Source organism: Anoplopoma fimbria, chromosome 12, assembly GCF_027596085.1.
Source record: "Anoplopoma fimbria isolate UVic2021 breed Golden Eagle Sablefish chromosome 12, Afim_UVic_2022, whole genome shotgun sequence".
In the NCBI taxonomy this organism is placed as follows: Eukaryota; Metazoa; Chordata; class Actinopteri; order Perciformes; family Anoplopomatidae; genus Anoplopoma; species Anoplopoma fimbria.
In genome coordinates this window covers 1,234,853-1,247,882 of record NC_072460.1, presented here as the reverse complement: position 1 = coordinate 1,247,882, position 13,030 = coordinate 1,234,853, and the positions used below count along the sequence as shown (strand labels likewise).

At 40.6% G+C, this 13,030-nt stretch overlaps 1 protein-coding gene across 1 annotated transcript; it reads left to right on the top strand.

Annotated features, from left to right (window-relative positions):
• On the top strand, nt 1–11,411 carry LOC129099250 (solute carrier family 26 member 6). The gene is made up of 17 exons (XM_054608416.1): nt 1–79; nt 509–619; nt 852–1,000; nt 1,530–1,694; nt 2,713–2,865; nt 3,928–4,010; nt 4,661–4,808; nt 5,279–5,392; nt 5,578–5,655; nt 5,909–6,004; nt 6,199–6,305; nt 6,819–6,888; nt 8,860–8,949; nt 9,362–9,526; nt 10,222–10,276; nt 10,639–10,763; nt 11,290–11,411. The coding sequence occupies exons 2-17, from the start codon at nt 511–513 to the stop codon at nt 11,314–11,316; spliced, it is 1,734 nt and encodes a 577-aa protein (XP_054464391.1). The 5' UTR covers nt 1–79; nt 509–510; the 3' UTR covers nt 11,317–11,411.
• Nucleotides 11,412–13,030: the final 1,619 nt, after the last annotated feature.

The window sequence follows — 13,030 nt, the reverse complement described above, 5'->3', positions numbered from 1 at the left end:
CCTCGCTACTCCATCAAAGAAAACGCTCTCGGGGACCTGGTGTCTGGAGTCAGTGTCGGGATCATACAGCTGCCACAGGGTGAGGATGATAGTCACATTAAGAGCCATGTTTTAAACATCTAAAAGCTTCTTAAACAACTTCAACTGTAACTGCAGGTTGAAAGGGTTTAGAAGTTGAGAAGGAAGCAACTCCAGCTGCAAAGATGATGCTTAAAATTCACATCATGTATTTCAACAATGAACAACTGCCATGTGTTATTACCCTAAACATGTTGTAGCCTTCTTTTTATACCCTCTTTCCCCACTTTCTTTATTTGCCAGCGTCTGTTTACCTTGGTAGAAAGAAAGCGTTTAATGAGTGCAGAGACCCCCTAAAACTCCTAAAAACCTCTCTGACAAGAGAGTTGAGTTTTTGTTGATACAGTGATTCTTTTTATTGTTTAGAAACACACTCTATCTGCTCATTAAAGCCACACTTTTAACCTCCACCTCTCTTCTTCTTCCACAGGTATGGCCAACGCCATGTTGGCGGGAGTTCCTCCAGCGTTTGGTCTCTACAGCTCTCTCTATCCTCTGATCATCTACTTCATCTTTGGCACCTCCAGACACCTCTCCATTGGTGACTGACAACCTTTTTTTTTTCTGGAAGGGCATCCATATCAATAATACCTAAAACAAACTTTATTAAAGTAGTTCTATATTAATCTGAGCTATTTTTCCTTTTATAGTTGCTGTTTAATCAAAGCTACAATATATTGTGGTACTTAAAGAATAAGTCCACATAAACACTCTAGAGTTAAAGGAGTTGAGAAGTTGTGTAAACGGTTTGTGTGTCTGTTTATATGTGACAGGTACTTTTGCCATCCTGGCCATCATGATTGGGTCTGTGACAGCCAACGTGGAGTTGCTCAGCAATGGTGATGAAGAGAGTCAGATTGATGTTGAAGCGGCCAAAGTGAACGTTGCTGTACAACTCACCTTCCTGTGTGGCCTCATACAGGTATACACACAAACACGCTAGACAATACATGAACAAACAAACTGCACAGGCTCACACTCTGACGTCTGGCCCCATTATGGAAAAAAGCAGAATAAAAGGGAATTTCCCTGCAAACATCTACTAAGTATCACTTTTTTTTTTTAATCATTTCTTTTACAGTTGTGCATACATAACCTGCCGAGTTTCTGAAACTCTCACTCTTCTTCATAACAGGTCAACCTGAAGTACTAAAATAAACAATATGCCCCGAAGCTTGAAAACTGTAAAAAGAGAAAAACAAGATCTTGCTGAGTCTGTTTTTGGTTTATTCTTCCTCTCCACACTGGGTTCCCACACTGCCGAGAATTGAAATCCTCTCTGTGGAGGTGGGCAAAGATTTAGTCTCGGTTTGATAGCAGAACATTTTCAGTGATGGAAAACATAAATTGTCATGCTGTATTAGTCCCTCGGAATCAAAGAGGCAGCAATATACTCAGATATTCAGAGGAGATATAAAGAAACTAAACTAAAGCTGCGTGTGTTCCCTCAGCTCCTGATATACCTGCTGCGTGGAGGCGGTGTGTGTCGCTGGCTGTCTGATCCTGTAATCAGAGGCTACACCACGGCAGCAGGTCTGCATGTGATAGTTCTGCAGCTGCCACTGATGACTGGAATACCTGCACAGAGACACTCCGGACTGATACCTTCAGCTTGGGTGAGTTGAAACACGGCACGCTTCAACACTGCTGAAGTATCCTCGGGCAAGAATTTCTATCCCCGACCTCTGAAGTCCTCTCTAAACCGTTTTTTCTGGATTTTCCCATCTGGGTTTTGTTCATCAGTATGCCTGTATAGCTGAAACATGGTCTCTCATTATATTAGCTAAATGGAAAGTAACAGGTGTTTGACTTAGTGCCGAGTTTACAGACACCGCTTAAACTTTGGTTATACAAGGCCTTCTTTAAGTCCACAAAACACATGTTGACTGGATGAGTAAACTCCCATGACCCCTCCAGCAGCCCTGCCAGGGTAAAGAGCCGATCCACTGTTCTCAGGGTTTTTCCAACAACAGCTGGAGACATTGCTGGGGAGAAGGATGTCTTGAACACCCTGCTAAACCTGCTGCCCCTGCAACCCCCGCCTCAAACTAGCAGAACAAATAATGGATGGACGGAGGAAGGAGCTTGAACTGGAGTGTTAGCCTCAAAGGATGTTGGGAGTTTTGACCTGGAGGGTCACAGTCACAAGCTTCATGCTCACTACAGGCCAGAAGCTGACTATAATGATGACTAATGATGACCCTAACTGTGTCTCCACGCCTCACCTTAACCTACTAGAACCTGAAGAATTGAATTACCTTGGCACAGTGTTGTCTTGGCAATAAAAGTGCCTTTTTATGACAGCTGTGGGGGCTTCTGCTGTGAGTCAGCGATAGCTTTGTGCTTATTCTTGGCACTACAGAGGGCAAATTCAAGGTTGGCATCAAACTCTTTCAAGGATGCACCTTGTCGCCTCTGAACAGGCAGTATTTCAAGATGAGTTTGGTTGCTTATCAGCTATCTGCAGGCAGCGGTTTTCTTCCGGTTTCAGTGGTCTATAACTTCCAGTTTGTACTGGAGCAGTTTGCACCTAAAACAATTACACTTCTTTGCTAAAAATAATGCTATGTTTAGTTTAAAGGTTTTAGTTTTTAAACTAAATTCTTGATTGTGTGTTTGTTTGTTCTTATCCAGACATTAAATGATGTTCTGCATGGAGTGACCAGTGCTGTACCAGGAGCCCTGTCAGTCTCCGTGGTCTCCATGGTGATTCTCATTGGAGGCAAAATGCTGAATGAGCGCTTTAAGAACAAGCTGCCTGTCGCCATACCATGGGAACTTATATTGGTGAGGGTTGCACACACACACACACACACACACTCACACACACACACACACACACACACACACACACACACACACACACACACACACACACACACACACACACACACACACACACTCACACACACACACTCAGGAGACTCATGGCCATAAGACGCACCCAGATGGACAGATGCCACAGTGACGAACTGATGAATGACTCACAGTTATATAAAAATCAGTTTATATCAGCATAACCGCGAATCCCCTCATAAAATAAATATCTGCACCTGGTCAATGATTAATCATCTTCTGATGGTATTTTTTTTTTATTTAATATGATATATATGTTTTATGTATACATACATGTATAGGTAAGTGAGTTATTAAGTGTAGTTTAGTGTAGCTAAAACCCTACAATATAAATAGTAATGGGCAAACTTTTGGCAAGTTATTTTTAAAAAAAAGGCAAAATATAGTATATACCCCATCATAGTGTCTACCATAAATTTAAAATAATGATCTGTTTGGTCTTAGATCGTGCATCCTCCACAAATAAATTGGCAAACTCGCTTATGGTGTTCTGCTCAGGCTCCACCAAGAGCCTGTTGCCATTGTGGCAGATATTGTTTCACCAAGTGCGTGTTAATAAAGACGACATAAACTCGCCCAGATTCCTTCCTGACAGCAGAGGACAACCATGAGAAAATTGGATGGAGAAGTTGCTGACACAGTACGGTCAAATTTCTTCGTTGATTGAAACTAATCAAAGGGGTTAGTAATAGTCCAGCTGTGCTGGTATCCAACGTTTATAATGTCAAAACTTTTTCAAATGAAGAACTTTGAACTGGACAGGCAGGAGCTGCCTAATGAGAGAACACTATCTCCATTACTGCACCACCACTGGGACCTAAACAACTATCTACATCAGTGGACAGTATCTGTGTGTGTTTGTGAACTTGTGAACATGGGCAGGGATTGCAAAATACGCACTGATTGATTTGACATTTAGATATATTGTATTGTTGTTTTCCAAACTGGACACTCTGTGCAGAAAATGTCACGTTTATTGTTTTTCTCCCACAGATTGTCCTGGGCACCATCCTGTCGGTGCAGATGGATCTGGTTGGACAGCACAAAGTCCAGGTGGTGGGACACATACCCAGTGGGTCAGTAGAACTGTGTCATTGTCTGTTTTTCCTTGACATTCAGTTTGCTATCTTTTAAATCTGTTTCGTAAAAGACTATTATGTTGATTTTGTTTTTTTAAGTCTTGCGAGCCTTTAGGAGATGTTCCATAGTAAATGTATTCATGGCAGACTGTGACAGTACTGCTTTTAAAGGAATAATCCAAATCATTGATCACTGACATATTAGAACGTATGATGAAGTTTGATTTGACCTCTTCTTGCACATACTGTCTTTATTAATATGCTGTTTGTATGTTGGCAAACCAATGTATCAGTTTGTTTGTTAATATGCCTCCACCATACAATTTACAGCTCAATGTCTCTTTTCCCTTCATCTCTCTGACACTTTCACCTTCCTCTAACCTCCCATTCTTCACACTTCTCTTCTCATCACACAGCAAATGCCAGTTAGCTTCATGGTGTTATCCTTGATAGCTTTAAGATAATTAAATAGAATTCATGGAGTGACTCACCTTAAACTGGTGATCATTATTCTTTATATTACTGTTTACTCCATTTCATTTCTTTCTGGAATCAGTTAGCGAGTTGATCAAGCTGCCACTCTTTCCCTCATCCTCTTCCTCCTCCTCCTCTTCTCCTCTTCTCCTCCTCCTCCTCTTCTCCTCTAGCTTGTCTTCCCCAGTCATTCCCTCTCTCTCTCAGACCAGAGAGCTGTTCATTCCAGCTCTGTCTGTGGCTCTGGTCGGCTTCAGTTTCCTTTCAGCCATGGGCTCAGTGTTTGCCCACAAACATGGCTACCACGTGGACAGCAGTCAGGTACATTCATGGCAGTTTAAACATATGGAATTTTAAGATACATACATTTAAAAGACATTTTCTCAATATGAGTTTTTTCTCAACTTCAATAAAAACATGGTGAAATAGATTTGTATGGCTGTTGACAATATTTTTTTAGCTTTATGGAGTTATTAAGAGATATCCAAAAATGTAACAATATGTCATCAATTTTTTTTAAATAATACTTCATCCCTTGTTCAAATTTGTGGTCTGGAAATGTATGCAAATTATCACATATTTAATAAGAGAATGCTTCACTTGCATATTTAAATTTTAAAAAATCTGAGAACATGTAACACAAAAATGAATTACCTTAATGTAAGTTATCAACTTGGGAAGTTTCTTGGTGGTATACGTTAGTTACCCTGGAAAAATATATTTTTAAACATTATCCCTTTACCCCAAGATGTTATTACTTTTCAAATTTCTGCTGTCTGTCTCGGCCTCAGGACCTGCTGGCTCTGGGTCTGTGTAACACCATAGGAGGAATGTTCCAGTGCTTCGCAGTCAGCTGCTCCTTCTCACGCAGTATGGTCCAGGATGGCATTGGTGTTAAATCACAGGTAATGCAATCTAAACCAAAAGACATAAAAACCCAAACCCAGCTCTGTGTTAAAGACTGTATATGGAAGCAACATTAGCTGCCCTTTTCTGACAGAAATGGTCTTTTGTCCTCTTTGATATTGACTGCTTTCCTTTACTACTTTTACTTACTGTCCTTCTGTTGTGTTTTAATCTCATGTGTTAGATGGCCGGTTTGGTATCAGCCCTGTTGATTTTAACCATCCTGTTAAAGATCGGTCACCTCTTTGAACAGCTGCCAAAGGTAAAGTGCATATGAGACAACAAATGTTACTTATGTTCATCATATATGCTGTAAAGCAAGTGCACCAGAAGTTTGTGCTGACAATTTTCCAGCCAGCTTGGCTTGCCATAAACCACCACAGAAGGATGATAGATTAATAGAGAACATCAGTGAAGATGTTTTAAGAAATGTCAAGTCATACTCCATCTGGATGAGACTCACTGTCGGTATGACTCACTGTCTTAGTTCAGTAATGCCTTGCTGTGTGTTCCAGGCGGTGTTGGCAGTGATCATCGTGGTGAACCTGCATGGGTTAATCGCTCAGTTCAAAGATTTATGTGTGCTCTGGAAGTCTGACAGATTAGACATGGTGGGTTACACACACACACACACACACACACACACACACACACACACACACACACACACACACACACACACACACACACACACACACACACACACACACACACACACACACATACACACATTATTAAAGCTCATAGCATAGACCCATGGTTACAGATCTGATCCTGGTCCTCTCTCCTCCCTCCTCTCCTTCAGCTGGTCTGGGTAGCCTCGTTGATCTCCACGCTGGTCTTTAACCTGGACCTGGGTCTGGCTGTGGCGGTCATCTTCTCTCTGCTCACACTCATCTACAGGACACAACAGTCAGTAAATATCCATCAGTTTAACATTACTGTTTAATCATGATCATACTGATCATTTACTAAGAGATTATCAGGGTAACATAGGAGGACGGGTGTCATGGTGTCACCAGCCGTGACAGCGATGCTGGAATTGTTTTCAGCAGGTGAGTCTGTGTGTGAGTCATCTTGGCAAAATGTAGTCGTGGAGACACCTCCTGTGGCGGGAACTACCACAGAAGCAGTTTTGCAATGTGTTTTTAAGTTTGTCTGTGGGCGGATTTTGTCACTACGAAAGCTTGACAAGGTGTGTATCTTTACAGGCGTGTAGTTGAGCTCAAAATGAAAGCCGAGTTTGAAGATGGGTTTAGACGGGCGCCTGTATTAGGGGGTAGGAAGTGGGGAAGGGGGAATGGACAAAGAATCAGTATAGACAAAGTGTTGAATTTCTTTCCGTCCTCTCACTTGTGTCCCAGGCAGATTTGCACTCTCATTAATATTCCAGTCTCTTACTTTCATCTTGTCCTCGTCTCCCAGCTCCTCCACTGTTGTTTTGGGTCGTATTCCTGGTACAGACTGTTACAGAGATGTGGGACTCTACACTGAGGTAAGCTCAATCTGTCTCACAGGTCTCACGAGAATACGCCTTAAAATACTTGGTTGAAAAAAAGATTGGTTAAAGTTTGGTGTTCAAGGTGAACTAAGTGAAGTTGAACCCAACCTCACTCACTCAATATCTCGCTCAATATCTCAACTCTCCTCTGACTGTCTTAGTTTTACCTAAAATATTATTAGGAGTGTCTGTTTTTTCCACCAGCCTTAACACATTTTGAGTTTCAAAATCTGCATGAGAGCACTGGGGTAGAAGTAGATGGAGCTGAGCAGACTAACACACCTTTTAATTGAGAAATACGCTTCCAAAACAAACTTCTATTTTAGCAGGGAATAGTACATTTAAAAAACATAATGTAGCTGTGAGGCCATTTGTACTGACGTAAACATTGTGGATTAGGAGTAGTTTTCTTGAAGCCAGCATCTAGTGGCCATGAGAGGAACTGCAGCTTAATGCTCTTCACTTGGATCATATTTACCGTACAGATATGTGAGTGGTGTTATTGATCCGCAACTTGAAGAGAAAGCACAGAAGTGTATTTCCCCAAAATGTTGTAGTATTCCTATTGAGTTGCTTTTTAATGTTTGTTTTTTCAAAGTCCAAAACATCCCATTCTCTACTGAACTCCATCTGTCATCTATGGTCTTTAGGACGAATTAATAAAAATAAAAAAAGCAGCTTGTTGGTTCTATTTTAACCGGCTACCACACTATGAACTTCTACTGTTTCCTTCCTCCACCCTTTCTCTGCAGCCGAGACACAGAAACCTTTTACCTAACTGGTCCCATACCTCATTTCATAGTACCAGATGGTGCCTTTTTTCTTAATTATATAAGTTATTATAGCTCAATTAGGGGCAGCCACTTTTGACATTAAATAAAAGTCATGCAGCAAAACATTTAAAAAAGACCAATGTCTGTAGGTGTGTCCAATTTAACTACAACATGATGTTTCACTGTGTGAATTTATTAATGTAAGCGCGCAGTATTAGGCAGTAGGTCATTATACACCGTCAGTATGCCAAGGCCTGACTCCCGGTGCTCTCCTGATAGAAAGATGAATCACACTAACCTTACATGACCCCCGATGATCTGCGCTGATTACAGGCTGTGGACTAGCATATCTAAAATGGCATCAGTGTGAAACACGGTCAATTATGAATTCTCCACAGTCTGTCTCCATCTGCTCATGAAAATCACCCCTGTTTCAAACAGATATCAACATCTGCAATGCAAATGCACATCAACACAGCAAGCATTTGATGGCTACTAATATGCAGGATGTAGATCAATGTCAATCTGAATAAATGACAAAAAACAAGTTTATCCTAAAGTTCATATTTAAAAAGATTTGGAAAGGATTTCAGTAGGTATTAATGTAGCAGGCCATTAAACGGTGGTATCCCCAATGTGTACACAAATTACACACTAAATTCTTCAGTGAAGGTCGGTCCGTTATCAACTTAATGAACCACTCTGAACGGTACAACTGTCACGCAGCCAAAACACACTAAAAATACATCCCTGGCTGAAAGCCACCATCTGTCACACATCAAAACACCAAACTGTCACCAAAGGCAATCTGTTTGGGCTCTGAGCATCAGAGGATTCCTGTCAACTTCTCGCTCTCTCCTCTGTGTACTTTGTCAAGTGTCTGTCATGCATTAGTGATGGAGTTTGCGGAGGCTTTCTTTGTAGAAGTACCCCCTCATGAATTAAATCTGTATAAATTCTGTCTTTTTTATTGTCTTTGATCTCACACTTTTGGGATATCTGAACTAGATATTCATTAAACTGGTTTATTGTTTGATTCAACTTATTATGTAAATGGGTTTGCTCTTATTAGCGTACAGTACTGGAGAGGCACCAGACTGCTGTTGTAAGTCCTCACCTTCTGTCCAGGGTGGAAGTTCTACACAATATTAACACTGCATGTGTGTCTATGTTGTGTGTGTTTTTCAAACAGGCAAAGCCAGTTCCCGGTGTGACTATACTCTCCTATTCCTGTCCTATTTACTTTGCAAACTCTGAACTGGTTTTCACACAGATCAGACAGGTACCAACACACACACACACACACACACACACACACACACACACACACACACACACACACACACACACACACACACACACACACACACACACACACACACACACACACACACAGACCCAAGTCACAAGGTTGTTATTTGAATTGTATTTAATACACACATGATTGAATGAATATGAAATGGAGAGAAAGAAGAGAGCGTTAGCATCAGTTGATTTTCAGCGACAGAATTAAAGATTGACCTATAGAGTTATAGTTGTAATTAGGAGAATGAATGAATCCAGATGTGCATCAGTCCCACAGTTCATACCTTCAACAGGAAGTCAATCAATATATAATGCCTACACCTTAGCTAGGAAATGTAGTGCTGAGTGTTTCTAATTTTTCTTGTGTAACTTTTCCTCACCACATCCAGACAGTGAGTCTTGATAAGAAGGAGAACCCAGCTGGAGTCCACACCTCTTCTTCTTCTCCCTCCTCCTCCTCCTCAGGCCAGACATGGACACACACTCATTGCTTGGTTCTGGATCTCAGCTCAGTCACCTTCATGGACTCTGTGGCCATGCTGGCACTCTGCAAGGTGAGAGAAGAGAACAGGAGTGAAATGTTTAAACTCATATTTACTTTCATTTTCTCTAAACACCAAAATCATCTAATAAATTAATATTTTCATTCTTTAATTTCCTGCTTGGCAATCGTCAGTGGGGTGTTTATGCACTCAACTGACTGGGTGATATTACGTCATCATTACCTGGAATTTTTACTTTACTTTTCTCATACCAGGAAATTAACACACATAATCTCTTATGCAACAAACGATTTTTCCTACAGAAATCATACTACAGAAGCCCTTTTTACTAGTGAAAAAGTTATGTATGATAAAGATTTCAACTTTTTTCCAGTGGTTGGCTGATTCCACACTGACTCCTTCTCTGCTGATTAAAGACATTCATACATTATTAAAGGCCAGACTAGATGTCTGGTAAATGCACGTTAGATAAGGAAAATATTAGACACACCCTCTAGGTTGCACACACACACACACACACACACACACACACACACACACACACACACCCTTCTCCCAGCTTATGACTCCTAAATAAACCAGTCATACTAATAGACTTTGTTATCGCGTCCTCCTCTTTGACCTTAATGATAGAAGGAGAAGTGAATTCATTCATAAGAATGAATTTGAATCAACATGATTGAATATAACGACAAGTGTAAAAAATGTGTATGTGTGTGTGCTTGTGTGTGTGTGTTAACCACTAGGTTTCGGAAGACTTGGAAGTCCAAGGTGTCAGCGTGTTTCTGGCAGCGTGCCCAGGTCAGCTTCATATTTCATACTCATATCTAAATCTCTCTGATACCGTGACTCATCTATGTCTCTCTCATGCATTCATTCACTTACTCTCTCAGACACACACACACACACACACTCTTTATCTAGTGTTGGGCTGTTACTGTCCGTTTCCCACCACGCCTTCCATACAGTAGCTCTGCTTGACACCATTTATTCCTTTCTGAAACTTCTACAGTAACTGGTTTTTTTTAAGTCACACCAAACACAAGCGATAAGACAAATTAAATATACACAAACGGTCTGTGCGCTGTACATAGGAATAAATACTTAAAACTTTAAAATCATAGCATTAAGCTGCCCTCTTAATGCCCTCTGTATGTCAACAGAGAGAATTTTATCTCAGCTCCAGACTCAGAGTTGTAAAACAGACAGCCTGCCCGCCTCCTGTGTCTTCCCGTCGGTCCATCATGCCGTCCAGCGCTGCCTCAGCATCCTGCCAAGACCTCTGGAGGTACACGTTGTCTCGCTTCCAAGTTCATCTGCACACATAACGAGTCAGGGTCAGAATGTGGCTGAAGGTTTCAGACTTCATTTAGAAAATGATGAAAGGTTGAGTGGCATTGTGGGTGATGGCACCAGGTTTTGTCAAGGAAGAAGAATCCGTGGTTAAGCTGCACTGGATTAGTTCTTACTTTTAAACTGTTTTGGAGTGCAATGCAAAATCAGTGGAGTACCCCCTTCATGCTTTTACTTGACACCTCACTGAATTTGCAATACAATAATTATTCTGTCTGTATATATAATATTTTAGTTATTGTGGATTTTTTACTTTTTTTACTTATTTAATATTCTTTACTGTTTTTATTACTTATTTACTTATTTATAATATCTTGTTTGCACTGTCCTCTCTGCTGCTGTAATCCTGTAAATGTCCCTGCTGCGGGACTAATAAAGGATTATCTTATTTTATCTTATTTAAAGGGTGCAATAGCGTCTTAAGAAATATTAATTGACTCTTTGTTAATATCTCTTCTCAGGAAATCCCAGATGCAAGTGAATGTTGAACCTACACGACTGCTGCTTCTACATGACAGTTAAGTCATCTCAGTGCATCAACAGGGCAGAGAGAAGAATCCTTGGGTGATAGTTAAGGCTTTAAGATGGCAGAGAGAACAATCAAAGCCTCAGTTTTTGAAAGAAAGACACAACCCCTTTCCAATGTGTATAGACATACACTTCTCACACATTCCCAGACAATAAATGTAATTGTTCCACAATTTTTTTCTTACCTCTGTGTCATGAAGTATTTGAGATTTAATTAAGATTAACCACCTTCCAATAAAACATCATTAGCAGAGGATGGCTTCTATACATCACCCTCTGGGTTTAAGGTCAAGCCTTCTTCCACTGCACCACCCTGTGTCAACAGGCCCTTTACACTGCGGCCATTATGTCATAGCAGGGTAATTGATCTGTAGTATATAATTGATCAAATTAATTATGGTCCCATTCTAGTAAGTATTCTATTTAACATGCACAATGCTAGTGACCCGTCCGACCAAATTGGAACAGCACTGGATATTAGAAGACAAATATTCCAAATGTATTCATCGGCCACTATAGTACTCGTTAAATCTGTGTTGTGCAATTACTCTCTAGAGGTATTATAACCTTGCATCTGAAACAGTTCATGTGTTGCTCTGCCTCCAGAATGACAGCCAGTTGCACAATATGAAAAAGAAATCGACACTCCTATGGATACATACCTGAGTCTCGTCTGTCCTGTTCTGAGCTGTTTGTGTTTTGGATTAAGTGACAGTGACATTGTAGGATTACTGTCGGTGACAGAGACAGACATGTGAATGAACATTTGTGCCGCCCCTCCCTCTGTATTCATATTCTAAATTAGATTATCTTCATATCTAACTATTTGTAATCAGTTCATAACAAATGTACAGTTTTTATATGAAGACACAGCATGGGCTTAAGACAGCATCTTGCAGATGATCTATTAACTATGTTGTAAGCTTTTTAGGCTGCACCTTTTAACGGAATATACCAGTTTTTCTCAGGCAAGGCAGGTAGGCAGGCAGGCGTATGAGTCTGAATAAGCCAAAAAACAACAATAAAAAATATATTCAAAAACATGAAAACCTGCACTGGCAAAGGAAAGATTTTGGATTTTGCGTTTCTGTTAAATATGAAAATGCATACGTCCATTAGACTGTGTAAAATCAGCTCTAAACATGAAGTATTGGAGATGTGAACAAGAACAACACAGTCACCCACAGGTCACCTCTGGTTTGTGTTGCTACTGTGGATACGGCCCAGTATGTCAAGTGACTCTTTAACATGGATAAACATGTTTAGGGCATGCAAAACTAATCTGGTAGACAGTTGTGAACGTTAACGCTGGTTAGCATTGATATTGAGAAATATGGTAAAGTAAAACCAGAAAAAAAATATTAGCAGAGGATGGTTTCGATCCATCGACCTCTGGGTTATGGGCCCAGCACGCTTCCGCTGCGCCACTCTGCTGCCGGGTTGCTGAGGCAACGCTTATGACTTAAATAGCTCAACCAAGGCGGATGACGTCATTTGTTTCTCCTGAGGTTTACTGTGGAAACGAGCCAGTTTACGTTCTGTAGCCTTCATTTACAGATGCACGTTAGTACGTTAGTTCATTTAACGTTAACTTTAGGTTTGAGAGTGAAATGAGACGTTTATTTCCAATAAAGTCAACGTTAAGTGGATTATTCGAGTTTAACGCCACTTAAA